At 44.3% G+C, this 27,788-nt stretch overlaps 1 protein-coding gene across 1 annotated transcript in view; it reads left to right on the top strand.

Moving 5' to 3' along the window:
- Window positions 1–27,788, top strand: part of SYNE2 (spectrin repeat containing nuclear envelope protein 2) — a 304,488-nt gene that overhangs the window by 270,387 nt on the left and 6,313 nt on the right. Inside the window, exons 98-114 of the mRNA XM_040412752.1 lie at window positions 1,582–1,748; window positions 8,792–8,954; window positions 10,625–10,812; window positions 10,978–11,128; window positions 12,251–12,433; window positions 12,584–12,721; window positions 13,033–13,227; window positions 13,626–13,896; window positions 14,016–14,084; window positions 14,759–14,901; window positions 14,988–15,105; window positions 16,932–17,143; window positions 18,318–18,521; window positions 19,258–19,386; window positions 21,948–22,139; window positions 25,366–25,422; window positions 25,551–25,585. Coding sequence (XP_040268686.1) covers window positions 1,582–1,748; window positions 8,792–8,954; window positions 10,625–10,812; window positions 10,978–11,128; window positions 12,251–12,433; window positions 12,584–12,721; window positions 13,033–13,227; window positions 13,626–13,896; window positions 14,016–14,084; window positions 14,759–14,901; window positions 14,988–15,105; window positions 16,932–17,143; window positions 18,318–18,521; window positions 19,258–19,386; window positions 21,948–22,139; window positions 25,366–25,422; window positions 25,551–25,585 — 2,615 coding nt within the window. The remainder of the gene's footprint in view (window positions 1–1,581; window positions 1,749–8,791; window positions 8,955–10,624; window positions 10,813–10,977; window positions 11,129–12,250; window positions 12,434–12,583; window positions 12,722–13,032; window positions 13,228–13,625; window positions 13,897–14,015; window positions 14,085–14,758; window positions 14,902–14,987; window positions 15,106–16,931; window positions 17,144–18,317; window positions 18,522–19,257; window positions 19,387–21,947; window positions 22,140–25,365; window positions 25,423–25,550; window positions 25,586–27,788) is intronic.

Below are 27,788 nucleotides of genomic sequence, written 5' to 3'. Positions count from 1 at the left end.
ATGTCCCTACATGTAATGGGTGAGCAGCAGTAATTGCCGCAAGGCAAAAACCGCATGCAGCTGACCACTAATTGCCGCAGCTTTGATGAAGGTGCTTTACTTGTACTTACTGTAAAACTGACATTGAGCGGTAAGCCATGTGGTTCTAGGCCATGCAGCAGTTACCACAGCTCAATAGCTTCATGTACACCGTAAGTATCTCCTATAACATTTGTCCCAGTGTTCGCTTTGGTGTTCAGATAGAGAAATGTGATCTTCTGTAAGGAAGACGACCAATGTCCATGAGAACAGTCAGGCAGAACTAAGTTACTAGTGCTTTGTATTTTAGGTTTTTGTGGGGTTATTCTATGAAAAATATTTTGCAATGAATAGTTTTTTTTAAATTAATTATTATTGCAATATACATGCAAACCATTCCGTTTTTGTACATTTTCCTCTCTGATAGCGCCCCCTGCTGTTTATCCTTCTGCTCCACCTTCTCCTGCTTTCAGAGGTGGACTGACACGCTCAGTAGCTTCCCTTCCCCTCCCCTGAGCACTAAGCGACCCTGACACCTTTCATTCATTATCCCACCCGACTTCTAAGTTCTTAGAAATAGATAGCCCTATCTCTCTAGAGAGCGGAGAAGAAAATTGTGGGGGCATTACATGCCATTTGTATCTCTGGGGCTATACAGAAGGAACAATTTTTTCTTTGCGGGGGAGTAAGGGGTTAACAAGAACTAATGGCAGTGCATCCTTGATAAGCTGCTGCCCAACCACAGAAAGGGAAGAAAGTCCTCCAGATAATGTGAGCAAGACTTAGGGGATTTATCATCTCACTGCGCCAATACAGGGCTGTTTTTTTAAAAGTTGCAAACTGCATGGTTTGCGACTTAAAACAAAATAATAAAAAAGTGTCCGTAGTGGCTTTTTTACACCGCCCGCGCCACTTTTCCAAAAGGTGTCTGTGAGAAGGGGGGGGGGGGGGGGGGTGGCCAGTCGCAACAACAAATCTATCTTCATTTCCTCTAGTTTTTTGGCGCAAAAGAAGCCAGAAATCTACTGCAGCTCTAGATTTTTGGTTAGGTGCATCGACTGCCTGAGGGTGCACCTAATTTATAACAAGGTGCACTCCTCATCATAAATTAGGTGCACCCTCCGGCAGCACAGGGGATATCGGGACCGGTGCAGCTCCCCCTATAATGTCCAACACAAAACATTTGGGAAGCTGTCAATACACTCGCTGGCATGCATGCCAAAGAAGCACCTGAATGCCGTAGGTTTTCTGAAAGTTCAGCGTCTTAAAGGAACACTTGTCTGCAGCGTGCAGTTCTCTCCATAGCATTCCTTTAATTTGGGGAGCAGGCCCACGAGCGTGTGCATTCCTGCATTATAATAGGAGAGTATAAATGTGAACAGCGGCCATAATCCTCCGGTGGAGTAACCTCCAAGTCTCGGTTTTCATACGATCCACATATAGATAGTGTGTGCTGCGTCCTCGAGATATTCAATATACTGAGAACCGAGCCCGAGTATTTGGATTGAGTGCATTGTAGGTTAGTATTACGCTCTGATGGCCGTTTATTTCACCGCGTTGTAGGACTGCATGGAAGAAATCAACCTCTTCAGCGAAAATAAACTTCACTTGAAGCAAATCGGGGAGCAGCTCATCAACGCCAGCAACCAGGCGCGCTCCAAAGAGATCGAGAACAAGCTGAATAAAGTCAACGACCGCTGGAAGCACCTATTCGATGTGATCGGCTCGCGGTAAGAGGAATCTGGGTTATTGTAATACCGTAAAATGTATAATTAGGTTTCCAAAGTGAGCCTGTTCACTGTAATACCGTAAGCACTGTAATACCGTAAGCACTGTAATACGGCACAGAGTAACCGGAACCTACTGTCACCTGGAGTGTTGTGATACCGCAATATATAGGATCTTTCCGATGTAAGAATGTCCACCATAATGCCACAAGCACCGTAATATGGCGCACAGTAACGGGAACCTTCCGCCACCTTGAATATTATACTGCAATATATGTGACCTTTCCAAAGTATGCATGTGCACCATAATACCGTAATATGGCACCCATCCATTATACTTCCCTATGTAATCAAGGTCTTATGGGAAACAAAAAGCTGTTACACGGACGCCTTATTACGGAGGTATTCTCCTCTGATAGAGGTGACTGTCTCCATGATATGTTGCTGTTTGATTGCACCATATAGCGGCATTCAAAGTGCCTACAACTCCTAGTATAGAGCCGCAGGGACCACACCTTCGTGAACACTGTTCATGTGCATGAAGCCTTATATACTGTAGTTTTTTAACTAATGCTCCACTTATTTCTCTCTTGTGCTCCGTTTTCTCCGGGTGGCGGACATGTCCCCCGCTTATTGTCATGTTAATACGGCACCTGCCTCCGCTCATGGAAATGAAGCTGAAGTTTGAACCAAGAAAAGAAAAAGTTTTCCTTTTTTGCAGCTGCTCCAACTGCTGGGTGATGCAGCAGTCACTGGGACTGAATAGGTCTTTGGTGACGGCTCTTCCAGATGTAGCAGAGCCGACTTTGATCATACAAAGTTAGCAATGGCTTGCTCAAAAAAATGTCTTCTGCTGTCCATGAATCCTTAATTTTTTTGGCTTGTGTGGAGTGGTCACTGCTCCTGTGCAGAGGACGAGTACAGTGTGTCTTGGTGTAATTTGGGTCGTTCTGGATTTAACATTAGTGCTGCCATGTAATTGGCCGTAGTGCTGCCTTAGATTATCGGAAGAACATTAAATGGTAATGACTGATGTGTAGAAGCCGCGGAGCACGTTCGTCAGGCTGTGGGCTTAGACAGTGATGCGATTCAGTGGATGACATCAGGCTCAGCTTGGCCATATGGCAGCGTTACAAGCTGCGCCCTCCCCGCGTGTGTAAGAGCTTGTGCCATTGAGAAAAGAATTGTCAAGTCTGATTACTGGCGGGAGCCTGATGGGGCAGGGGGTGGGGGGAGCAGGGTGCCCGGGTGTCTGAGGTCAAACAGTCTGGAACCTATGTTTATTTGTATATGTTTGTTTGTTTTGTTAATCTTTATCTGATGTAACAACTGCTTTTCCAGACTTTGTGCAGTAAAACATAATATAGATAGATATTGATATTCATTTTTTTATTCTTACTTATTTTGTAATAAAGAGGCCCCGTCACCTCTCCTGACTTGGTAACATAGTACATAAGGCTGAAAGAAGACATCTGTCCATCCAGTTCGGCCTGTTATCCTGGAGGATGATCCAGAGGAAGGCAAAAAAAAAAACTGTGAGGTGTAAGCCAATTTTCCTCACTTTAGGGGGAAAAAAATTCCTTCCCGACTCCAATCAGGCAATCAGAATATCTCCCTGGATCAACGACCCCTCTCTAGTAGCTATAGCCTGTAATATTATTACGCTCCAGAAATACATCCAGGCCCCTCTTGAATCCCTTTATTGTACTCACCATCACCACCTCCTCAGGCAGAGAGTTCCATAGTCTCACTGCTCTTACCGTAAAGAATCCTCTTCTATGTTTGTGTACAAACCTTCTTTCCTCCAGACGCAGAGGATGTCCCCTCGTCACAGTCACAGTCCTGGGGATAAATAGATGATGGGATAGATCTCTGTAACGACCTCGGATATATTTATACACATTAATTAGATCTCCCCTCAGTCGTCTTTTTTTCTAAAGTGAATAACCCTAATTCTGATAATCTTTCAGGGAACTGTAGTTGCCCCATTCCAGTTATCACTTTAGTTGCCCTCCTCTGGACCCTCTCCAGCTCTGCTGTCTGCCTTGTTCACAGGAGCCCAGAACTGTACACAGTACTCCATGTGTGGTCTGACTAGTGATTTGTAAAGTGTCAGGACTATGTTCTCATCACGGGCATCTATGCCCCTTCTGATGCAGCCCATTATCTTATTGGCCTTGGCAGCAGCTGCCCGACACTGGTTTTTGCAGCTTAGTTTGCTGTTTATTAAAATTCCTAAGTCCTTTTCCATTTCAGTGGTAGGGCCCTTGCACACGACCGTATGCCCTCTGAGACACACTGTCCTCTGTAGTGTATGTATATATGTATGTATGTGTGTGCGTGTGTGTGTATAATATATATATATATAATTTTTTTTTACTGTCTCCTGTAGTATATATACAGTATACTGTGCTCTGTAGTATATGTGTGTGTATGTGTATATATATATAAAAATTTATACTGTCCTCTTCTGTGTGGGCTTTAGACAGCACTCAACATAAAGGCAACCCCCCCCCCCCCCCCCCCCCCCCTCGGCTGAGGATCTTCATTTCTTATGACTTGTCATGTCATTCCTCTATTATTCCTGCTAGAAGCTTATAAATTAATTACTGGCAAATCTGATGTTGATGCACCGAATGCTGGGACTTGCAGAGCCGGAACCCAGTGGCAGGGATCGGGTAAGTATGATTACCACCATGGGTCCAGCCCCTGGACAAGGGGTCTGTAGAAAATGTCAACCCCTTTTAAAGAGGACCTGTCCCCTCTCCTGACATGTTTGGTTTAGTAACTACTTGCATCTGGAGCATCTCTTCTTATGACTCTATGTTGTAGTGTTACTTTACTCTTCTTACCAGAATTTTATGAATACATTGTCAGGAGTCTGCAGTGAAGGTCCAGCTGGGTGTTACCAGTTGGAGATGTGTATCCTGCAATACTATCCAATCAGTGCTGCCAATGTCAGGAATGGCACATCATAGTGTCGTAAGAGTAGATGCTCCAGAATTGTTATTACAAACAGAGATATCGGGAGAGGTGACGGATCCTTTTTAAGTGTTGTTCACCCCTGTGGACATTTTTGCCGTCATAGTAATCATAGTTACCTGATCCCCCGCCACTGGATCCCGGCTCTCCCTGCATCAACATCCACTTTGACACGGGTCACGTGACCGCTGCAGCCAATGACTGGTTGCAGAGGTGATTTGTCACCCATTCATCGCGTCGCTGGTCACTTGCCATGCCCTCGGACCGTCGAGATGCCCAGTACTGGCATTCTATCCTCTTGAAGCGCTGAGCAGTGATGACGTGTCCCTCTGCCCACGGCTTTGCTCTATAGGGGATTACAAGACCACAAAGCTCCATTAGGCTCACAGCCAAGTGGCACTTCTTGAGGAAGCGCTGATCAGATGTGTGCGGCCAGGCATCCATCAGATCACGGTGCTACGGCATCTCTTCACTGTATGACGGGTTATCAAATATTCTGGTGAAATTAATACAATAATTAGGCCTTGCTCAGAGGGTGCCCGCGCTTCTAGAGAACCAACAATACAACTCCAGAGGGAACTGTCCAGGCAGGTACTAAATCCAGACTGAGGCCTCTTGCAGACAAACGTAAGGGCTCTGTTGCAGTCTTGCAGACCGCTAATGTGCATCCGAAATACACGGGCACTGTTCGTGTGCATTCCACTTGCATCTGGAGCACCATTGACTTGAACAGAAGTGCTTCTGTGGTGTTCCGTTCCGTGCTTCCGTTCCGCAAAAAGATAGAACTTGTCCTATCTTTTTGCGGAACGGCGATCGCGAACCCCATTCAAGTGAATGGGGTCGCGATGCGCATGAGGCTGGCCCAGGGTCTGTGCCCGTGCATTGCAGATCGCAATTTGGGGCCCGCAGCACGGAGCCATTACGTTCGTCTGCAAGAGCCCTAAGGGTTTCTTAACACCCTTGAATGAGGCCTAAGGGTAGGTTAACACTGCGTTTTTTGGGGCACATTTTCCGGCAGGTTTTTCAGCTAAAACCTGAAGTGGATTCAAAAGGAATCTGAAATGTAAAGGAAGAACTTGTTCTTCTCCTTCTGGATCCACTTCTGCCTTTGGCTGAAAAACCTGCTTGAAAATCGGCCTCAACACCTCCTCCAAAAATATCAGTGTGAACCTACCCTTAGCATATAGATCTTCCACAAAGACTTGCAAAATAGTCAAAATCAGGCTGGGGATACCCAGTGACCTCTGGGTACAGTAAAATCGCCGGGCACCCCAATGGTTCCTAGTTGCGGCCATTGCCATAGTCTAAACGTCTTGGTTTTGTGCGACGGTTGCCCAATGCGTTGTTTCCTGTAAGGTCACGGTCATCCAGAGACCTGTACATTCACTGATGTCCTCACCGAGCCTCATGTACAAACCTTTTGAAGATCAATTATCTCCTATTTTATTTTTTTATTTTCATTTTTTGTTTTAATTATTTTTTTTCTCTTGACATAATATTTAGTCTTTTTGTCTCTCTGTATGGTACGTTCTGATGACTGCGACCACAGACGAGAGGCTTGGTTTATATGAACCAGTGAATATGTAGGCCATGGTGCTTCCTCCTTCTTCCTGGAGGAGGAGGAGGGGGAGCGCTGCTCCTGTAGTGATGCTGCGTTTACTCCTGAGGATGCATAGTAAGGAATCCTGACAGTAAGCGCAGCGTTATGTTTCCTGATGTCATGTCCCTCCCCGTCAGCACATACTCTGCCCTCTTTCGGGGAGGAGGGGGGTTGGGTTACCCACCGTCAGTGCTTGTATGTGTTGTGTGCAGACCTATGAATGAATGAATGAATGGCTGTCAGAGGGGATGCGGGTGCTGGAGCCTGTTATTGCTTATGCCTCCATGGTCCTGTCTGATATGGGGGCTGCTCTGATCATACCTGGGGGGGGCGGTCACTGAAGACACACAAAGGATCTGGTATAGTCTTGTGTATTCCAGGGATGTCATTACTTTCTACTTTTATGGTAAGGCATCTCCATATGTTTACCATTACCCCTGCCTCCGGCATGCATCCATGGAGCGCTGCAGCAGAATGCAGGGGCCCGGTTATTTGTAGCCCTGTTTTGTTTTGTTTTTATATCCAGATTTCCATCCATTTCCAATTGCAATCTGTTGGCCGCTCTCTTGGTGCATAACTGCATTGCAGGGCCTGTGCACGGCCGCATGTCTGGATGCATGCTTCTCCCTGGAGAGCGAGACTGATGGATTCATCTGAAGATATGCACCTGGGCTGTAATGGGTTAATGAGATCCACCGTCCTGCGGGGAGGTTAATATATAACATTGCAGATATTGGCTTATTTCGTAGCTCAATGGGGGCAGCTCGGTGATCCTGAAACGTGTTTTGATGGGGCTGGGTGCCAGGATGTAAGGTTCATCAGGTGCCTCTTCTATTTGGAGAGATCTTTCTTAGACGGGTAGATAATAGGTTGGGTGAGACAAGACACGTTCCCTATGGTGCGGGGGTTGCTACAGTTCTACAAGATGTGTTCTTATAAAGGAGATTAGAAAGGAGGGTCTGTTTTTGTTTCTGGAAACAGCGCCCCTCCAGTCAGTGGGCAATTTATGGTATTGCAGTATTGTTGAATGGGGTTGAACTGCAATACCAGACGCAGCCAGCGGACCAGATTGGCGCTCTTTCTATGGAATAAAAATACAACTGAGTTGCCCTTCTTAGGCTACATTTGCACGCAGGATTTTTAGCACGGAATCCATGTTGACTCTGCTCTGAAACCACCTTCCATTGTTTTCAATGGGAGGTCAGGTCGCACTTTGTGTGGCTGAGGGTTATTGCCGCCGATTTTCAAGACCATGCCAAGAATATACAGCCTCCTCCTTGGCGCGGTTACCGCGCAGACCCCTCGCGGTTTAGCTAAACATAGAGCGGGTCCCCTTGAAAACCCACAGCGCCGCACAGCAGTTGTCTACTTCTGTTCCCCATGTAATAACAATTCTGGAGCATCTATTCTCATGACTTTGTGCCATCCCTTTTATTATTCCTGCTAAAAGTTATAAATGAATTGCCAGCAGTCTGCAAAGAAGTTACAGATGGGTGTTACCAGTTGGGGGGGGGGGGGTGTCCCTTCAATCTGACACTGGCAGTATTGATTCCATAGTGTCAGGCTGTGCAGGGACAACCCCCCCATCTGGACCTTCATTGCAAACTGCTAGTAATTCATTCAGAAATTTCTAGTGGGAATAATAAAGGAATGACACAACATAGAGTCATAAAAATAGATGATCCAGAACTGTTGTTACATGGGGAATGCAAGTGGTTTCTAAAACTGACATGTCAGGAGAGGGGACAGATCTTCTTTAAATGGGACCTATCCGTAGGTTAATGGCATGAAATAGCGACTCATTCCCAGATTATACTGAACTATATTTTACCTTTAAGCACTGCAGGTTTTAGAAGAGCCCGACTCCAGGAGAAGTGTCCTCTGGCCGGCTTCTCCACCCCAGCTCCGCTTTATTTTAGCTTCCCTCTCTCTCGGGATCCACTTCAATTTTTACAAATGTTGGAATAACCCTGACCAGCAGGATCGACCCCAATGACTTGATTGGAGTTGGCTTGCAGTTCTCTACATAGCGGGGCTTCTGCCCCTCCATTCTCCAGACCAATGATCATCATCTCGGAGGCCAGACATGACCTAGCTTCTATGGACAACTGGTCCACCTCTTCCTTAGCTGGCGGAGGAAGGGTGCACCGCTCATTTGCAGACAAATTACTAGTACTTTTTCTCACGAAGGACGGAACGGATCGCAAAGTGAACGGTATCCTTACATTCAGCTGAGCTAGCCCTACGGGACATTGTAAAAGCTTTTTGCAATTTCTAATTGCAATTCAACCCTTTGTGAAATTGTGCCGCAGTGTCTTGTGAGATTCCTTGTAGGATCACCGATGACTAGGGCTCCGCCTTAAGGGTGTGATTCGTTCTGGTTTCTAGACGGACCCTACTCTGCAAAATACGGAAACCTTAGGAGACAGTTATGTGATTTGCCCTTTGTCTTTATATTCCACAGTGTAAAGAAACTGAAGGAGACGCTCGTAATCATCCAGCAACTCTACAAAAACATGAGCAACCTGCGCACTTGGCTGGCTCGCATTGAGTCTGAACTATCCAAGCCCGTCATCTACAGTATCTGCGATGACCAGGAGATAAACAAGAAGCTCGAAGAGCAAAGGGCAAGTTCACATTCCTGCTTTATAAACTCTGCTCAGATTTTTTTTTTTCTATGTCGTCTTTTCTAAAACCTTCTCGTGCAACTTTTTGATCGTTTTAGAAGGTGACTTAAAGGGATTGTCTCATGAAGACCACCCCTGTCCTTATACTCCATTATCTCCTCCCCATCTAAGCCAAAACAGTTAGCATCTCTGTTAGGGCTCATGCACACGACCATGTGCCACCCGTGTGTCGGCTACAACTCCTCTGACCCAAACTCACTACAACATAAGGATTTATGATGCAGTGAGTTCCTATCTGACCTAAGGTTTATTGTACTGTACTCACATGATGATATTACAGTACAGTAGACTTGGTGTCAGATAGGAACTGACTGTACCCTAAATCACTATGATGCAGTGAGTTTGGGTCAGAGAAGCGGCCAACACACGGTTGTGTGCATAAGCCCTAAGACAGGTGAGTTGTCCTTGCCTTCCATAACTTCCCCAGATAAAATTGTCCCTAGTATAAAAAACAAAACAAAAAAAATAAAAATGTGAGATGACCACCTCCTTTTTTCCGAGAATAAAAAAATGAAAATACTTAAATATTACTTTATTATAAATATATTCCCAATTACCTTTCATTAGTTATAATGTCTTGTTTTTTCTAGGGCACAATCATTAAGAGAGGGAAAAAATGGTTGCCGTCCTGTTAGTATACACAGAACCTGTCCTAATCACACCGCAGGACAAGTTACATCACAACACTGAGCTAAAGAGCTGCCTCATCCTCCTTTCTACAATATTTGTCAGGGACTATGATCCTGAGTACATCTGATCCTTTAGCTGAATCTCTGTGGGAATAGAGTTCATGAGGAGACTTGAAGTACAGAGAGGAGGTGGGGCTGTGGTAATCAGCAGCAGCTCTCCTGTTCTGTCTGTCCTCTCTGTACTTCATGTCTCCTCATTAACTCCATTCCTACAGAGATTCAGCTAAACTTCTTATCAGCTGTATTCAGCATCATACTCCCTGACGAGCGGAGAGGAGGATGAGGCAGCTCTTTAGCTCAGTGCCCTGAAGTAACTTGTCCTCCTGTGTGTCCTAATAAGACAGCAGCCATTTTTTTCTATTAATGATTGCTTCTTAGACAAAATGAGCTATTAGAACTAATGAAAAGTATTTCAGAATATATTTAAAATAAAGTTTCATTTTCTTACTTCTTTAAGGGGTTCTCCAGGAATTATGTGGCTCCTATGCTTGTGTATGAAATACCATCCAGATTATGAAATAGGTGGCCAAACTATTATGCTGCTTGGAGCAGTAAACCCTTACACCAGTCTAGAAAATAAAAAATAAATCTAGGCCCATCTGAGGCAAAAATTTAAACAGCACATACCCTCCCCCCATGCCAAATTCTTGACCGAAGTCTGACTCCCACTGATCTGATATTGATGACCTATCCCAAGGATAGGCCTTCCATATGAAAATCTAAGAAGATATGGCTTCACCAATGTAAAGTGTTTATTGCAGATTGCCATGTTGTTCTCATATCCCTTTATGTAAGGACTTGCCATGGTTTTTGGCCTGGTTTATCCTCAAGTAGTACCATGTACCGTGTCATGTAGACTGTGTTTAGTTGTGTGACCCTGTGGAGGGAGGCTTGTTCATGAACCTCACATTGTACTCTTAGGACTTGCAGAAGGACATCGAGGTGAACAGCCCAGGGGTGGCATCTGTGCTGAATATCTGTGAGCGCCTGCTGCATGATACAGATGCTTGTGCCAACGAGACCGAATGCGATTCCATACAGCAGACCACAAGGAGCCTCGATAAGCGATGGAGAAACATCTGCTCCATGTCAATGGAGAGGCGGATGCGGTAAGAGCTGACCCTCATTTCTTGCCTCATTATATGTGGAAATACGAGCTACCTCTAGCTGTATACAAGTTGACCAGTATCTACGGTCATCCTCATTTACCAGGCTTATATGACATTTCCAACATCAAAAACAAATGTTTAATTATACGTGTGAATTTTTGGTAGGATTGAGGAAACCTGTCGTCTGTGGCAGAAATTCCTAGAAGACTACTCCCGATTTGATGAATGGCTTAAAGAAGCTGAAGCAATGGCCGCATCCCCCGGTTCTTCTGATGTTCTGTATACCAAAGCCAAAGAGGAGCAGAAGAAGTTTGAGGTTTGTATTCGTCTTGGTGTATTTTTACTGCAATGGATGTCCAGTTTCCTACCTAGTTCTGGGACTTTCAAACACGTGGTATTATACTGTAGATATATCTGCTAATGGTAACCAGACATTAAAAGGGAATTCTGGAGGTAAAACTGGTTTTCCTTTGTCCTTTAGACTCCCTGATGATTCTTTTTGTTCTCCTTTTGGGTAGCACTCAGCTATTACAGTTGTTGCTTACACAACAGCAGGTATCTGGTGACCTTTTAAGGTGGAAACTTTGAAATCAGTCAGTGAGCCCATTAACAGCCTACCATCAGGTTTTAGTTTTTTGTTTTTTTTCAGCTGGCCATACATGAGCCAACTTTCAACCAAATATTCTGTTGGCCAATGGGTATTTCTCCTGACCTTGTATATACATGCATGCTTAGCTCAGCTCTTCTGAAAGGTTTAGGGGTGTGAGCTGCCGATAGCACCTCTGGCTTGTTTCTCCAAGAACTAAAACATTGGGCATGTTGAAATCCAACAGCTTGATCCTTATCTCTGACATCTGCTGTCTGGGGAAAGTTAGGAGGTCTCCATACTCATTAGATGGTCAGCCATTTTGTATCTTATGTGTATGGACAGACTACTTTATCTTCTCCAGAACACACAGCTTGGAGGGTGACGGTGGTGGCTGAACCAAACTGCCTCAGCTCTACATGGGGGTTGTTGACATCCACTAGGCTACAAAAATGCTGGTGGCACATATTAATGTTCTTTTCCAAGATGTCCACTGGAATAAGGAGTAGCAGAGGTGCAGATAACAAGTAGTTTTCTTGCCTTCCTTTTTAGTTACAGGGAATATGGGAAATACAAATGTCGTGTGAACAAGACTTTAAAGGGGATGTCCAGGCCCACCCCCCCTCAAAACATGTGTCGCATCTATCCATAGTTTGTGTTTGGTATTGCAGCTTATCCCTATGGAAGAGAATGGGATCAAACTGCAATACCAAGCACAACCCTGGAGCTGATTTGCTGCTGTTTCTGTGAGAAAAGAAGATAACTTTTCTGACCTGGACATCCCATCAAATAAAGTTATTTAACTCTGTCCGTAAAATGTATTTAGTGCCTTTTATTCGAAATAATTTAAAGGCATTCCAGAGGCAGATCCACGAGCGTCTTACTCATCTAGAGCTGATCAACAAGCAGTACAGGAGGCTCGCCCGAGAGAACAGGACCGACGCCGCCAGCAGACTGAAGCAGATGGTGCATGAAGGAAACCTGAGGTGGGATCAACTCCAGAAGAGAGTGACTTCAATTCTGAGGAGGCTTAAGGTAAGATGGAGGACACAGCCAAAGGTGCTGGGATCTTTTTCCTGAAAAGTTGTCTCCACCACATGCAACTATCGATTCTTGGTTTATTTTCCAATATCTCGATTTTTATTTTTACTTATTTTTATTTATTTTTTGCTTTTTTTAATTAAGCACTTTACCAGCCAAAGAGAAGACTTTGAGGGGACAAGAGACTGCATCCTGGTATGGCTCACAGAGATGGACTTGCAGCTTACAAACGTGGAACACTTCTCAGAAAGCGACATTGAGGAGAAAATGCAACAGTTAATAGTAAGTAATAAAAGTTTTCACCCGTCCTTACCAACTGTTTTGAATTCTTCCCGATATGTGCGACAAACTAAATATGCAACTATATGCCATACTGGTGCATATGTTGCCCAAAGACGGTAAAATAAAAGCTGCTGATGCGTACCGCCCAAGCATATGACAAGTCACTCATGGTGTCCAATTTTAAGGCGTGAGAACTGCTTTAATTTTAGAGATTTTTTTATTTTTTTATTTTTTTTAAGGGGAAGGATCAAGCCTCCTATTGTTTTGAGCTTTTTTGTGGTTTCATTGTGGCCGCTGTCTTCACCTTTTAGGGCTTCAAACAAGAAATAACACTAAACGCCAATAAAATTGATCAACTGATCGTTTTTGGGGAGCAGTTGATACAGAAAAGCGAAGCGATGGATGCTGTGATCATTGAGGATGAACTGGAGGAGATTCATAGATATTGCCAAGAAGTGTTTGGACGGGTGTATAGATTCCATGACAGGCTGACGTCAAGGAATTCGGTAAGAAACCTTGTTTGGCGCAGAGTAAAGGCTTGGGCTCTGTGGCCACTTTTAGCCTTTGACACAAGGATCACGGTAACGAGCTGCTCCATGACATCAAGTAAATGTGAAGATGATGGTGTGGCTGTGACCGCATCGTGATAGTCCCAAGAAACCCTGCTTGATTTCTTGTGTCTGGTGAGTCACAGGCACGACACAATTCACTTTTGCTAGACGTGATGTAGCACCTTGTTACTGGGAACTATGGCTGTACGAAGTGTTTTGTGGACTAGAGTTGCCATGTAGCTTCGGTCACTGATTTGAGGTTAAAATTGGGTGTAAAGAGAAATTACCACATATACCCACTGTCTTCTAATAACCCGTAAAATGTACTTATTATATGTTATCATGACTTTTAGAATTTTGAAGAAACCTCTGAGAATGATACAGATGGCGAAGATTCAAGAGAGATCCAGAACTCGTCGTGGCACTCCACAATACCGGACGTTGAGACATCCCACCCATCTCTCTGCCATTTAATGCCCCCGACTCTCCCACATGAGAGATCTGGTCGAGAAACTCCCGTCAGTGTTGACTCTATCCCTCTGGAATGGGATCCAACTGTAGATGTTGGAGGCTCTTCCATGCATGAGAATGAGGAGGACGGGACCTACTACAACCCCTTATCAGGTAAACTTCTCCGTTTGGCTTGCATTCCTGGCTTCAGTCTAAAGTTGTTTTTCTTCTTTTTCTCCAGTTTCTCCTGAAATATATCTTGTGAGGAAACAAATGACATTATTTTCTTACAGATGTAGAAATTGCTGAAAGCCCTGAAGCCTATGTCATAATGACAACAAAAACTGTCCAGGCATCTTCTGGTAGGCCCCCCCCCACCGCCCAATGCATGTGTCTCATACTGGCACCATTGCTGTGACGCACGCTTATTTTCCCCCTTCTTATGTTCCCTCATGTGCGCCATTTCCTCTGTTGCTTTGTGTCAGTGCCATATTTCCCAAACCATGGACATCTCATTGTGGTGGATGACCGAGGGGAGCTTCATTCTGTGGTTGAGATGTTTTCTCATGTGCTTGGGATATATGGAAACGAAGGAATTGATATATATCTATTTTTTTCTCTCTCAGTCTTGCTAAGAGGAGGTTGTTCCCCCCCTCCACATTAAGCCAATGAACATACACAATGGAGGACCATTTGTGTATACAGTCTTGTTGATTGAGATGTTCTGCATTACATGCTTTTTTCCATCTGTATGAAATAATACTACTTGGCTTTAAAATACTATTTTTTGCAGTCTGCATGGGCATTTCACGATATTACATTTGCTTGCTAAGCCAAACCTCATATCTGTTCATTATCAATACTAGTGATCTAACCAATTTCCATTGCCTTTGTCTGAATATCATATAACATTGACTTTGAATGCCATTCCTGGTAAGTCTATGCCGGTGCCTATAGGATGTCCTGTATACTTTGCACCGTGGCACCACCGCTCCTACATTTCCTGAGTATCTAAATTGTCGTATGGCTTTTGCAGGAAAATCAGACCTGGAGACTCCATCTTGGCATTCTCCAGGTAAACATGTGGCAGCTGTGAAAATGGACTTTAAGGAAGATAAAAAGACGACGGGACTTGCGATTGCTGCACCAGAAACCAGCACTTTGTTAAATCCGTCTTCTGTAAGTTCTACATTTAATAGATATTGGGCATATTCCGCTTATATGGGTATGATGTTATGCACCAGTTAACGTGTTTCATGTTGTAGATGGCTCAGGAAACCATGTCAAGTCCTGCTGGAGAGATCGACCTTAGAACAGTCAACTCCACCAGTCAACTGGAAGACAAAGGACTTCAAGGAATGAAAAGACCTGAAACGCATTCAGGTACCTTTATGTTGTAAATTTACACAATCATGTGATCTTTTACGATGACCATCATGAGAGAGGCTGAAAACTAGGTCTTACAAGCCCATGAAAGCCTAATGCTGTGCATTTGATTCGGTGAAGATTGAGTTGGCCGCATAGAGATGTATCTTCATCCCTAGGAGACATCCCCTTTTGTGTAGGCAACTCCAACATCAATATAGAAAAGGGTTCTTTACAGTTAAAGTAGTCAAAGGGATAGAATGTAATCTCTACTACTATCTACTAAAGGTATAATTTAATATAGTAATAATTTATGTTTATTCAGATCTAGGAAAATTATCCAATCACCATGTGTAGTCCATAAGGAATCCCTCCTTCCATGAGGCTTACTTAGCTACAGAAAGCCAGAGGCCTTTGTGCTGCCTTCTTCTGAGCAGCAAGGTCTAAGAAATGCTAAAGTCTTTTGGTTTCTACCTAAGTAACTCTGTTCACATCTGCATGGGGGCTTCCACCTCTAACTGAAGCCATGATACTGCGCCTGATCTGTTGTACACCTGATCTAAATGGCACCCGACAGATCCCATTGACTTGGAATGGGGTCCACCAGGTTTTGACAGCAAGAGTTGGGCTGCATGTGGGTGACGCATAAAAATATAATCAGCCCACATTCCACACAACTTGTCTTGTTCTTTAAAATGTAGAAGATGGAGTAAGACACCCCCATTCACCCAAAAAAGCTTGTGATTTGAGCACTCATTTGGTTGACAGATATTCTACCCTACATATGTGCATGCCCAGCATGTGTTGTCTTTGGAGACACAGGAATAAGTCACTACCATACTCCTTTCTCATGAGATCAGAGGGTCAGACATACATCATGTCTGATACTTCTTTTCCTTAACATTTTTCATCAGGGGAAAGTCTGGTGGCCCCCAAATTGGATGGCTGGCTCGTCAGTAAGTTTGGCCTACTGAAGTGTATGGACACCTTAAAGGGGTAGTGAGAAGTTATCCACTGTACACAGGATTGCGGATAACTATTAGATCAGTGGGGATCCAACCACTGGTACCCCTACTGATCACAAGAATGGGGACCACAAACCCCTATGCACACTGCCATTCGACTCATTTCTATGGGAGTTCCGGAGACGGTCAAGTACAGTGCTCAGCTACTTTGGGAAGTCCCATAGAGATGAATGGAGTAGCAGTGTGCATGTCTGACCTGCCACTTTGTTCATTTTTGGGGACCCCAAGCTGCATGGGGTCCCTGTTCTCATGATCAATGGGGGTCCCAGCAGTAAGACCACACACACACACACCACAGTTTAATATTTACAGATTCTGCCAGATTTAACAGGAAAAGTATCTCTGCATACGGCACTATTGCATCTATCAAAATGACGGACATCTTGGTGTAGCCTGAGAGGCCCCATTATAAGTCGGTGAGGGCTGTCGGGCACCTCCATGTGACAGATCAGGCACAGGTTTGTAGCTTCCTTTCTGAATGGAAGCCACATTGCTGATGTGAACAAAGCTTTGGTTTTCAAGTATTTCCTCCTGGATTCTTTAGCAAAAATCTGAGACATTGAAGTTGTAACTGTTTTTAAGAAATCTTAAGGTTTTGTAAGTCTCAAAATGTATTAAAATTCATTTTTTGTACACTGATTTCTCCAGTGTAAAGAATATGTTAGGACGATTTCACAATTATAAGAGGCAGAACATGTCAACAAAACCCGTGTATTTGGCTGCATTCTCCTTGGACGTATTGCAGGGCACCCTGTTCTCAGTTAGAACTAGGTTTACAAGGTAAGCTGCTGCTTCTTATATGCAGTCTTTTCGTTTTAGGTGTCATTGAGCGTTGGGAAATTATTCAAGCGCAAACCTTCAGCAATGAACTCGGCAAGAAGCAAAGCTCCCAGCGGTGGCAGCAACTCGATGCTGACTTGGATAATATCACTCTGTGGTTGGATAAGACGGAAGTAGAACTCGAACAAGCCAAAAGGCTGAAGCCATCGTCTACCATCCAAGAGCTGGAACAAAACGTGACAATGCTTAAGGTATATTCTATATGTACAGTATGATGTATAGGAACATTTATAGAGAGATTCTAAGGTTGTCCAGGATTTTAAAAAGCCTGTTCCACTATTGTCTACAAGATTTATCTGGTATTGCACACGATCGTGTCCGTATATTGCTGTCCGCAAACCACGGATCTACAAAATACATACACTATTTGTGTGCAATCTGTGCTTTTTTCACTCCCATCACTAGAAATGACTACCCATTGACTTTGTTTGGCCCGTGGTCTGCATTTTGTGGACATATTTTATCTAACGGACATATGGAGGACCCATGTGCTTTCTGCACAGAACATGTCCTATACTTTGCCACAAAATGCGGAGCACAGATCCACTAAAATCAATGGGTCCGCCAAAAATATGGGTGCAACGTGGATGTTATCCATATTTTGCAAGCCGCAAAATGCATATGGTCGTGTGTACGAACCCTTACTTGAGTAGTGATGAGCTGCAGTACCAGACACAGTTTCTGGAACCGTGATACAGGTTTTTCCAAATCACGGGCATTCCCTTTCATAGTAAATCACTAGAACCATAATGACAACTTGGTCAACTAGGGGCAGACTTTACCCAGAATTTGTCTTCTAGCTTCATTCATGAATGATTGAAATGAGAATAAAGGATCTACATATTTTCCAGAAACGGCGTCACCCTTGACCGTGGCCTGTATTGCAGGTCAGCCCTCTTTACTAGAATGAAGCGGAGCTGAAATAGCAGACTCTGTCCATGCACAAGTGTAGAGATGGTTCACTTACTCGTTCCTGTTTTGTGGCAGATTGCAGTCCACAAATCCTGTATGTATGTCTTGAGGCATACATACATGGATAGGACTTGGACTACTTTTGACTGGGGGGGGCGGCTTGCTGCAGCAAAAACATCATCACAGACCAGGCAAGCTAAGCTCTGCCACCTTGGCTGTTTCCTAGCTGAGGATGGATGGACTGGTGGTATTTGTACCCGGTCTTTCTAGGTTTAATATCCCTTTAAAGTAATTTTTTGAAAAAATATAACTTATTGCAAAGCCATGCTGAGAATCCTCCAGACTGAAGAATTCAATAACCTGCAAACTCTTTCCGCCGGAGCCCGGGCGGGGGGCTGCCATTTATGATTGCAATGCATTTCACAATTGCTCCTCACTCTCTCATTCTTCTAGGACATGTTGAAAGCATTTGATGAGTATAAAGCCCTTGTGATGTCTGTAAACCTGAGCAGTAAAGAGTTTCAGCTCGAAGATGAGGAGCTGGAATCTAAGGATGTTCTGAATAGACTTCACATGGTGAATGTGCGCTGGGAACGAGCTTGCAGTGAACGGGATAGTTGGAGGGAGAGCTTACAACGTGACCTTCTACAGTGTGAGGTGAGCTTAATTGTCCACTAAGAACTCAATTATATCATTGGGCCAGTTGTGTGTGTGTGTGTGTGTGTGTGTATTCTTTGCTCCATTGTAGGAGTAGAAAAATGAAAATAAGAGTGCTCCATCTGTCTTATGGTGGATATCAATGGTTCCCGTTGACCTGGGTCTATTGGGTTTCCGTCATGGTGTCCATCATTTCGATGGGAAGACAAGTGTCGCCCCTTTTTTCCGTCTAGTGTGACAGAATTTCCAAAGGCTTCTCATTACTCTGTCTCCAATGGAAAAGCAATTACAGCTTTTGCTGGAGTGTAAAGCAGATGGTTCTATTGGTGGTCAAGTTGAGTCGAATGAAATTGCCGTCCATTGTAATTGCCCGCAGGGAAAAAAGTGTCCTGATACAGACTGAAGGCTTCACCTATGGTTCTAAAGTGGACCTACAAATTTGTGTTGTTTTGCATTGTGATTATTGTGCTAGGCCTTATGCATGTCACGTGGACTCCAAATATGACACTTACAGAATCCATGCTTCTATTTTTTTTAATTTTTTTTTTTATTTATTTTTTTAAAACACAAAAAAATGTCTGCCATATTACAGCCCAAGCACATGGCATTGCAGGTCATCCTGTAGTCCTACATGAATTCGCAGGTAACAAATATATTATAGGTTGTGCCAAATGACACCTCGCTCTGCTACATCTGTAGGCTCAAGTTGTAATGTCCTCTTTCCGTTGTCTTGTAGGAATTCCAAGAGCGGAGTGATCAGCTGCTGTTGTGCTTGACTGAAGCTGAAGAACGTAGACTCAAATACCGCGTGACGGAGATCACTGGAGACCCACATGTCTTGCTGGAGAGTCAGAGGAATCTGCTGGTAAGACCCCTTGTATGGGAAGGATAAGCCCAAACATCTCGGTTTCTCTCCCTTTAAGGTTTGTATGAGACTGTCAGAGTGCTGGGTCTCAAGGCGGCCAGAGCTGGCGAGATGCATGTGCCAACCCCATTACTAGATGCCACATGAGAAGATTAAGTCTTTAATAAGCTTTGTAATCGTATAAGAGTAAGAAGTGTCAGGTCATGTTGGAATAGATATAATCTCTTACGTACACTGTAAGTCCTGCAGACTATCCGCTCTATGCATGCTGGCACTTCTGCAGAAGAAGCTGTAGACATGACAAGACTTCAGCTAGATTCATTACTGCTCATTCTGGGTATGGGGCACCCCAGTGCTTCATCCTATTGAGGATACCTCTTCAGACGAGCCATTGTATTCTCAAGTCACACTCTTCTCTTTGACTATTACATTTTGGCCAAGTGTAACTTCTGCAAAAAGGTGACTTACCAAGCTGTCTGCTGCGCCTTCTGACCCAATACTGAGTGATTACTGTTAGGCCTAGTTCACACGAACGTGTGTGATCCGTGACCGTATTACGGGCCGCAATACACGGCCACAGTTCCGTGTGCATTCCGCATCACGGATGCGGACCCATTCACTTCAATGGGTCCGGAATTGCGGAACGGCCGCACGGAACGGGACCCCTCGGAAGCACTACGGAGTCCCGTACTTCCGTTCCGCAAAAAGATAGGACATGTTCTATCTTTTTGCGGATCGCGGACCCATTAAAGTGAATGGGTCCGCGATCCGATGCGGCTGACCTACGGCCGGCATTCGTGCATTGCGGCCCGCTGCACGGGCATGGGTCACACACGTTCGTGTGAACTCGGCCTTAGTAGGTTTCACATGGTTATAGTACAGGTTGGACTGGCCCACTAGAGTACCAGGGGATCCTCCGGTGGGTCCAAGTTCCGATAATATTGGACCCCTAGTAAAACAGAGCCCTTAAAGGGGTTTTCTGAGTTTTAAATACTGATGACCTATGCTCTTGAATCAGTGGGAGTCCAACACCTGGGACCCCCCGCAATCAGCTGTTTGGGAGGGCACCAGTGCTCCTGTGAGCACAGCAGCCTTAAGCTACATGCACACGACCGTGGTGTGTTTTGCGGTCCGCAAATCGCGGATCCGCAAAACACGGATGGCGTCCGTGCGCGTTCCTCAATTTGCGGAACGGCACGGACAGCCTTTAATATAACTGCCTGTTCTTGTCCGCAAAGCATGGACAAGAATAGGGCATGTTTTTTTGTTTTTTTTTGCGGGGCCACGGAACGGAGCAACGGATGCAGACAACACACAGAGTGCTGTCCGCATCTTTTGTGGCCCCATTGAAGTGAATGGGTCCACATCCGAGCCTCCAAAACTGCGGCTCGGATGCGGACCAAAACAGCTGTGTGCATGAGGCCTTATCTCTGCTTTTTCCTAGGTTAGTGAAGACATGCTCATCGGTCACATGGCACAAATGCAGCTCAGCCCCATAGAAGTGCATGGGGCTGAGCGCGATAGCAAGCACAGCCGCTATACAATGTACGGCGGTGAGATGTGAGAAGGCTGCGTGCCTTCTCAAGCAGCTGAGCGGCAGGGGTCCCGGGTGTCGGACCCCCACTGATCAGATATCCAGAGGTTAGGTCATCAGTATTAAAATCTCAGAAAACACTTTTAAGATCCTATATACACAGAAGGTGGGCCCAAGAGACTTCTCTCCGATGCTGTGAACAGGCTCTGGCTCGGGGCGGATGAGGCACCTCTACCGGTGGAGCTCCAATCCTCATCTGGTGTCTGTATAAGGGATGTGGACCAAGTATAACTGATTTATTAAACCATATAATTCTACAAGTCTGTGTTCTACTACGGAGTATGGGCCATACTTCTCCGCTGGCAGACCATAGAGTGGTAGTGAATGTACCCGAGGTGCCTGCTGTAAAACGGTAGTATTGCTAAGGCTATGCATTCAAAGCTCCTGTCCGACATGATCCCCAGTCACTTTACAGGTGCCAAAAGTGTGTCCTTGTCCAAGTGTCTGCAGGTATCTTATTATTATTGTATTTTTTTTGGCAGCAGACCATTGTCTCATGCATTGGTCCACAGCAAAACCGTATTCCACGTGATATACATATATATATCTTTTATTTTACATTGTGGTCAATGGCAGACTTATAGCACCGTATGGTGGGGAACACCTATGACCTGTATCTGCAACATATGGAGAAAACGCAGTGTGAACATACCCAAAGCCACTTTTTCAATATTTCAAAGGTTTGGGGCTAGTTAGTCTGTGCCATAGGACACAGTGAGCAAAAGATAGAATAGATCTTGGTACAAGGGAGAAGGGGAAATATTAGGGAACGTTTGGAGCCCCCCCCCCCTTTAAGATTTCATTCTCCTCTAACAGAAGGGTTGATCTCCAATGTTATGTCCAAGGATTAGAGGTTGCGTGAGCCTCAGGAGAACCGGCCAGTGACCGTTATGTACATGAAGGTTAGGTCATAATGTAGAATGATTTGTATCATTTGATAATTAACCGGCTTCATGCTTCTGTTTAGCAACTAAAGGAACAGCTACTGGAGAGACAAAGCGGAGCAGACGCCCTTCAGGATTTGTTGAGGACCTTGCTGAGCAGCTCCTGCGGTGCAGGATACGTCGAGGCAGAGGAGAGGATGCATGTCATCAGAACCCGACTGAGGCAGCTCCTCAAGGACGTCTCCCAGGACTTGTCTGCAGTGCAGAAGGCTCTGGTGAGTACACCTTTCTTTGGTCAGATGAGAGTAGGACTTACTTTATATACAGGTTCTCTAACCGGAGACTTCATATACACTTCCCATCAGACAATGTATACACAGGACATGCCATACATTTCCGATTTCCTGTCTCCATCACAGGGGTATGAATGGAGAGGTGGTCATGCGCAGTCTATGCTATATATGTGACTCTAATCGAAAGGAATTTCCCTTTAAAGACATAACCTTAAAGGCATTATAACACCACAATTAAAAGGGTTTTCTGAGATTTTTATACTGATGGCCTATCCTCTGGATAGGTCATCAGTATCTCATCAGCGCAGTCCGACACCCCGGACCCCCACTAATCAGCTGTTTTGAGACACGGCCTTCTCCCTGCTCGCCAAGCACAGCTCCGTACGTTGTATGGCAATTGGTATCGTGCACAGTCCCTTTCGCTTCTATGGGCTGAGTTGCGCCTAGGCCACGTGACCAACGAACGTGTCGTCACTGGCCTAGGGACGGCTGAGAGAAGGCCACGGTGCTCACAGGAAAATCGCTGCCTTCTTAAACAGCAGATCGGCGGGGGTCCCAGGTGTCGAACTCCCACCAATCAGTATAAATATTTTGGAACACCCCTTTAAGCTATATTTAGGTTCTACAGCTTTCTAATACACTTAATTTCTTCAAGATCTCCGCTTGCTGGAAGTGTATGGGAATGTTCATTTTCAAAAACCTCAACCTGCCTTCTTTTCACTTTACGCCTCCCCAGCCTCTGCCTTTGCCCGCCTCTCTTGCCTCATCGATACGTCCGGACTTGGAGGGCGGGCAAAGGCAGAGACTGGGGAGGAGTAAAGTGAAAAGAAGGCAGGGCAGCCTGGGCACCTACACACTGAACTCCGCCCCTGGGCACCTACACACTGAACGCCGCCCCTGGGCACTTGCGAGCGCTCATTTGCATATGAATTCAACTTGGTTTTTCCTGCTTGTGCAAGTCTAAAGAAAAGAACAAAGGTTCCATTACAATCCTGTATAGGTGTGCTACAGAGCATGTAAGCACTGTATATGGCCATATGGAGGTGACAGATTTTTTTTCAAGGATTACTTTTATCCAAGGGAAGTGCTGGACAGAGTTACATGGCACAGCGCGGTACGCAGCAGCAGAACATGTCTTTCTCCAATCCTGTGTTTGCTACACTGTATCAGTGCAGGTAAAACGTAGTCAAGGCTGAAGGCCTATGGAGTACCGCTGTTTGCTTGGTTGCATCTGTGGTTTATTCTGCATGTACGAGTGCAGGCCAGACATTAGCGGTAATCCACAAGCGTTGCAGCAGCTGGGCTGCGCCATGTATGAGCACCCTTAAGCTAATAGAGGATTACCTAAACTGGATACAATTATAGCAACCACTTAGCGGTGAGAAGCATTAGGTCTGCGTGGGTTTCCATCCTCCAGCTTTACACAAAGTTCTAATTCACAGGCAGCAAGATGAGATCTTGAAACATTGAGGCTCTATTTTTAGGCCTCATGCACAGGTCCATATCCATTCTGTGCGCCGTCTGCATTTATTTTTTATTTTTGCAGACCCGTTGAGTACAATGGATCATTTATTTTTGTGTAACAGACCTACAGATGTGCAAAGCACATGGATGATCCGTGCGCTTTCCACATCCATATACACTTACCTAAAGAATTATTAATGCAATTATCTAGTCAACCAATCACATGGCAGTTGCTTCAATGCATTTAGGGGGGGGTGCTCCTGGTCAAGACAATCTCCTGAACTCCAAACTGAATGTCAGAATGGGAAAGAAAGGTGATTTAAGCAATTTTGAGCGTGGCATGGTTGTTGGTGCCAGACGGGCCGGTCTGAGTATTTCACAATCTGCTCAGTTACTGGGATTTTCACGCACAACCATTTCTAGGGTTTACAAAGAATGGTGTGAAAAGGGAAAAACATCCAGTATGATGCAGTCCTGTGGGCAAAAATGCCTTGTGGATGCTAGAGGTCAGAGGAGAATGGGCCGACTAATTCAAGCTGATAGAAGAGCAACGTTGACTGAAATAACCACTCGTTACAACCGAGGTATGCAGCAAAGCATTTGTGAAGCCACAACACGCACAACCTTGAGGCGGATGGGCTACAACAGCAGAAGACCCCACCGGGTACCACTCATCTCCACTACAAATAGGAAAAAGAGGCTACAATTTGCACGAGCTCACCAAAATTGGACTGTTGAAGACTGGAAAAATGTTGCCTGGTCTGATGAGTCTCGATTTCTGTTGAGACATTCAAATGGTAGAGTCCGAATTTGGCGTAAACAGAATGAGAACATGTATCCATCCTCTGATGGCTACTTCCAGCAGGATAATGCACCATGTCACAAAGCTCCAATCATTTCAAATTGGTTTCTTGAACATGACAATGAGTTCACTGTACTAAAATGGCCCCCACAGTCACCAGATCTCAACCCAATAGAGCATCTTTGGGATGTGGTGGAACGGGAGCTTCGTGCCCTGGATCTGCATCCCTCAAATCTCCATCAACTGCAAGATGCTATCCTATCAATATGGGCCAACATTTCTAAAGAATGCTATCAGCACCTTGTGGAATCAATGCCACGTAGAATTAAGGCAGTTCTGAAGGCAAAAGGGGGTCCAACACTGTATTAGTATGGTGTTCCTAATAATTCTTTAGGTGAGTGTATCTGTCCTGCAAAAAGATAGAACACGTCCTATACTTGGCCTCAAAATGCGGACCACGGACCTACTGAATTCGGCAAAATAGGATGCTATCTATATTTTGCGGATCTGCAATTTGCCGACCACAAGTTACTTATGGTTGTGTGCATGAAGCCTTACAGTGCAGCTGCCCCGACAACTAACTGCGTTTCCTCTTTATATTACGGAAGATAACAATTTGGCAAAAAAAACATAAACTTTCCCCCCAAATTGCTAAAAATAAAAAAGGAGAATAAGGCTGGGTTCACGAGTAAGTGATTAGCTGCAGATTTTCTTGCAGCGTTGCGATACGATTTTGTGTGCATACATTGACCTGCTGTGTGGATTTGAAATCTGCATCATGTCCATTTACGCAGCCGCTCTCCCCAGCGAGTTTCACCCTTTGAACTGGAGAGGGTGAAGTCCAGAGCCATGTATGTGATATATGCAGGGGGAAGGTTTTCTGCTGTATTTTCGGTCACGTGTGGACATGGCCTAAACGTGGTTCTCTTTCCTCACTTACAGGACACGTCAGCAGCTGATGAAGTTGATTCTCTGATCTCCTCGTCCTCCCGCATGGAGGTAAGACCTCAATATTATCCTGTGCTAGTGGCCGTGGTGTCCTCTACCGATTGAATACAGAATCCATATTATTGTAGGTATAAGCATCCTAGAGGTCAAACCTTAAACAAATGTGTTTCGTTTTACAGACCGCAGTTGGAACAGCAAGAAAAGACTCTACCAGGTTTGTAGATTTGGGTGACGTGAATCCCAGAACCTTCATTCTGGTCCTTATAATAAATATTTAGAAGGTTTGGCAGCTTTACATACAATCCCAACCACACATTACTCCGTGTGCGGAAATGGGTGCAGATAACGGCGTCGCTATAACGCATAGTAATCCTGAGAGCACTGAACTGATTGCTGCGCGACGTTTCGCGGGTCACACCCCCCTTAACCATGCGCTTTAAATACAATCTTTCCATCATCATCATTTCACATTTACATATATTCATTAATGGCTTCAGTTTTCACAGATGTACAGAAAATATTTGTTGCATTTAAAACCAGATACTGATCATAGAAATACCTTTTAAAATTGCAAATTTCATTTAACCCTTTAGGATATAGTGTCTCCATTTTCATTGTCCATCTAGTCTCCTATTGTAGCAATCTCTGTTTCTTTCCTGCCAGAGTAGAACCTTCATTAATGCGATCCAGCAGCGGCCATTTATGTTTCATTTCATAACAATGTCGTTTCCTTATTCTTGTTTTCCTTTGTTTCACCTGCGTTCATCTCCTGCATTTCCAGATATCGTCTAATATTAGCTTTATGTCTGTTTTAGGGTCCATTCACACGTCCGTTTTTTCTTTCCTGATCTGTTCCCGTTTTATGCGGAACAGATCTGGACCAGTTCTGTACCCATTCATTTTCAATGGGTCCTGGAAAAAATCGGACAGCGCAATGTGTGCTGTCAGTTTCCGTTGTTCCGTTCCGCATGTCCGAAAAAATATAAAACTTGTCCTATTCTTTTCCGCAAAAAATCAGATCCTGGTACAATACAAAGTCAATGGATCCGCAAAAAACGGAAGACATTTGTATGTCATTACGTATGTCATCCGTTTTATGCGGATTCCGTTCCTGGAAATTAAATTTTTATAAAAATTTTATTTTATAAACTTTTATTCATTTTTTTTTTTTTTTTTTTTTCAAAGAAATCCAAACAACTTTATTTGCTTACTGAAATTTATACATGTTTCCGTTTTTTGCGGATCCGCAAAAAACAGATGACATACAGAAACATTTTCAGGAACAACTGATCCGCAAAAAACGGACCGAAAATCGGGATATAGAAAAATACTGACGTGTGAATGTAGCCTAATCGTACCTTTTTTTTTATTTCTATTTTTTTTCTGTCCAATGTACCATAAACTACATGGACATCGAATGCTGTAAATGACATTTTTTGTCATACATGTCGAAAAATGGCGCATTGGGATTTTAAAATGGAATTGCAGTTAGTACAGGATAAACGTGGAAGGTTCCTTTCTTCCTTGCAGCTAAAAAAGTCAGTTTTTGTTCTGATGTCCCCTCTGATAAGTGTATTCTCTGCAGTTCTACCTCTCCGATATGAAACACTAGGTTTTTCTTTAAATAAATTGCCATATTTTTTATCCTGTTTTAATAATGCCCAATATTTATTTAGAGCATTTTTTACGAGAGTCGAGTGTCTATCATAGGTCCCTATATACATGTAGCGAATATCTGTGGCCTTTTTTTCTTTTCTGACCAATAGATCTTCACGTAAGATTTTGTCTACTTCACTACGACTGTCTTTAATCAATCTCCCTGAGTAACCACGATCGGCGATTTTTGTAGCTAATGTTTTTTTATGCTCGTCATACTCGTAGCCTTAGTGATGCGTTTTGCTCTAATAAATGGACCTTTTGGTATATTTTTGAATACGTGTGGGGGCGTGATAGCTGCAATATATTATTTTGATCAGTTGGCTTGGCATATAGTGTAGTATTAAATCTCCCATTGCCTCCTTTCTGTATAGTATTAGTATTAGTGCAATTGAAATTTTGTAGTTTCATGGCAGGAATTGAGATAATCGATGAATTCCATCAGTGACTGTTCCGTCCCCTTCCGCAGTAGATATATCTCATCCACATAGAGTAGCCATGGATGATTTGAGCATATTTTCAATAATGGAATTCTCAAATGCCGCCATGAAAATATTTGCAGAACTTGGCGCAGCGGAGGACCCCATTGAAGTCCCCCGCAGCTGCAAGTAATGATATTCATTAAATCTAAAATAATTTTTTGTAAGAATGAACTCTACGGCCCCTTTCACACGGGCGAGTATTCCGCACTGAATACCGACCCATTCATTTCTATGGGGCTGTTCACATGAGCGGTGATTTTCACGCATCACTTGTGTGTT

The sequence above is a fragment of the Bufo bufo genome, chromosome 11, assembly GCF_905171765.1.
Source record: "Bufo bufo chromosome 11, aBufBuf1.1, whole genome shotgun sequence".
Classification (NCBI taxonomy): Eukaryota; Metazoa; Chordata; class Amphibia; order Anura; family Bufonidae; genus Bufo; species Bufo bufo.
The sequence above is the reverse complement of the archived record's forward strand: the minus strand, read 5'-3'. Positions and strand labels throughout refer to the sequence as shown.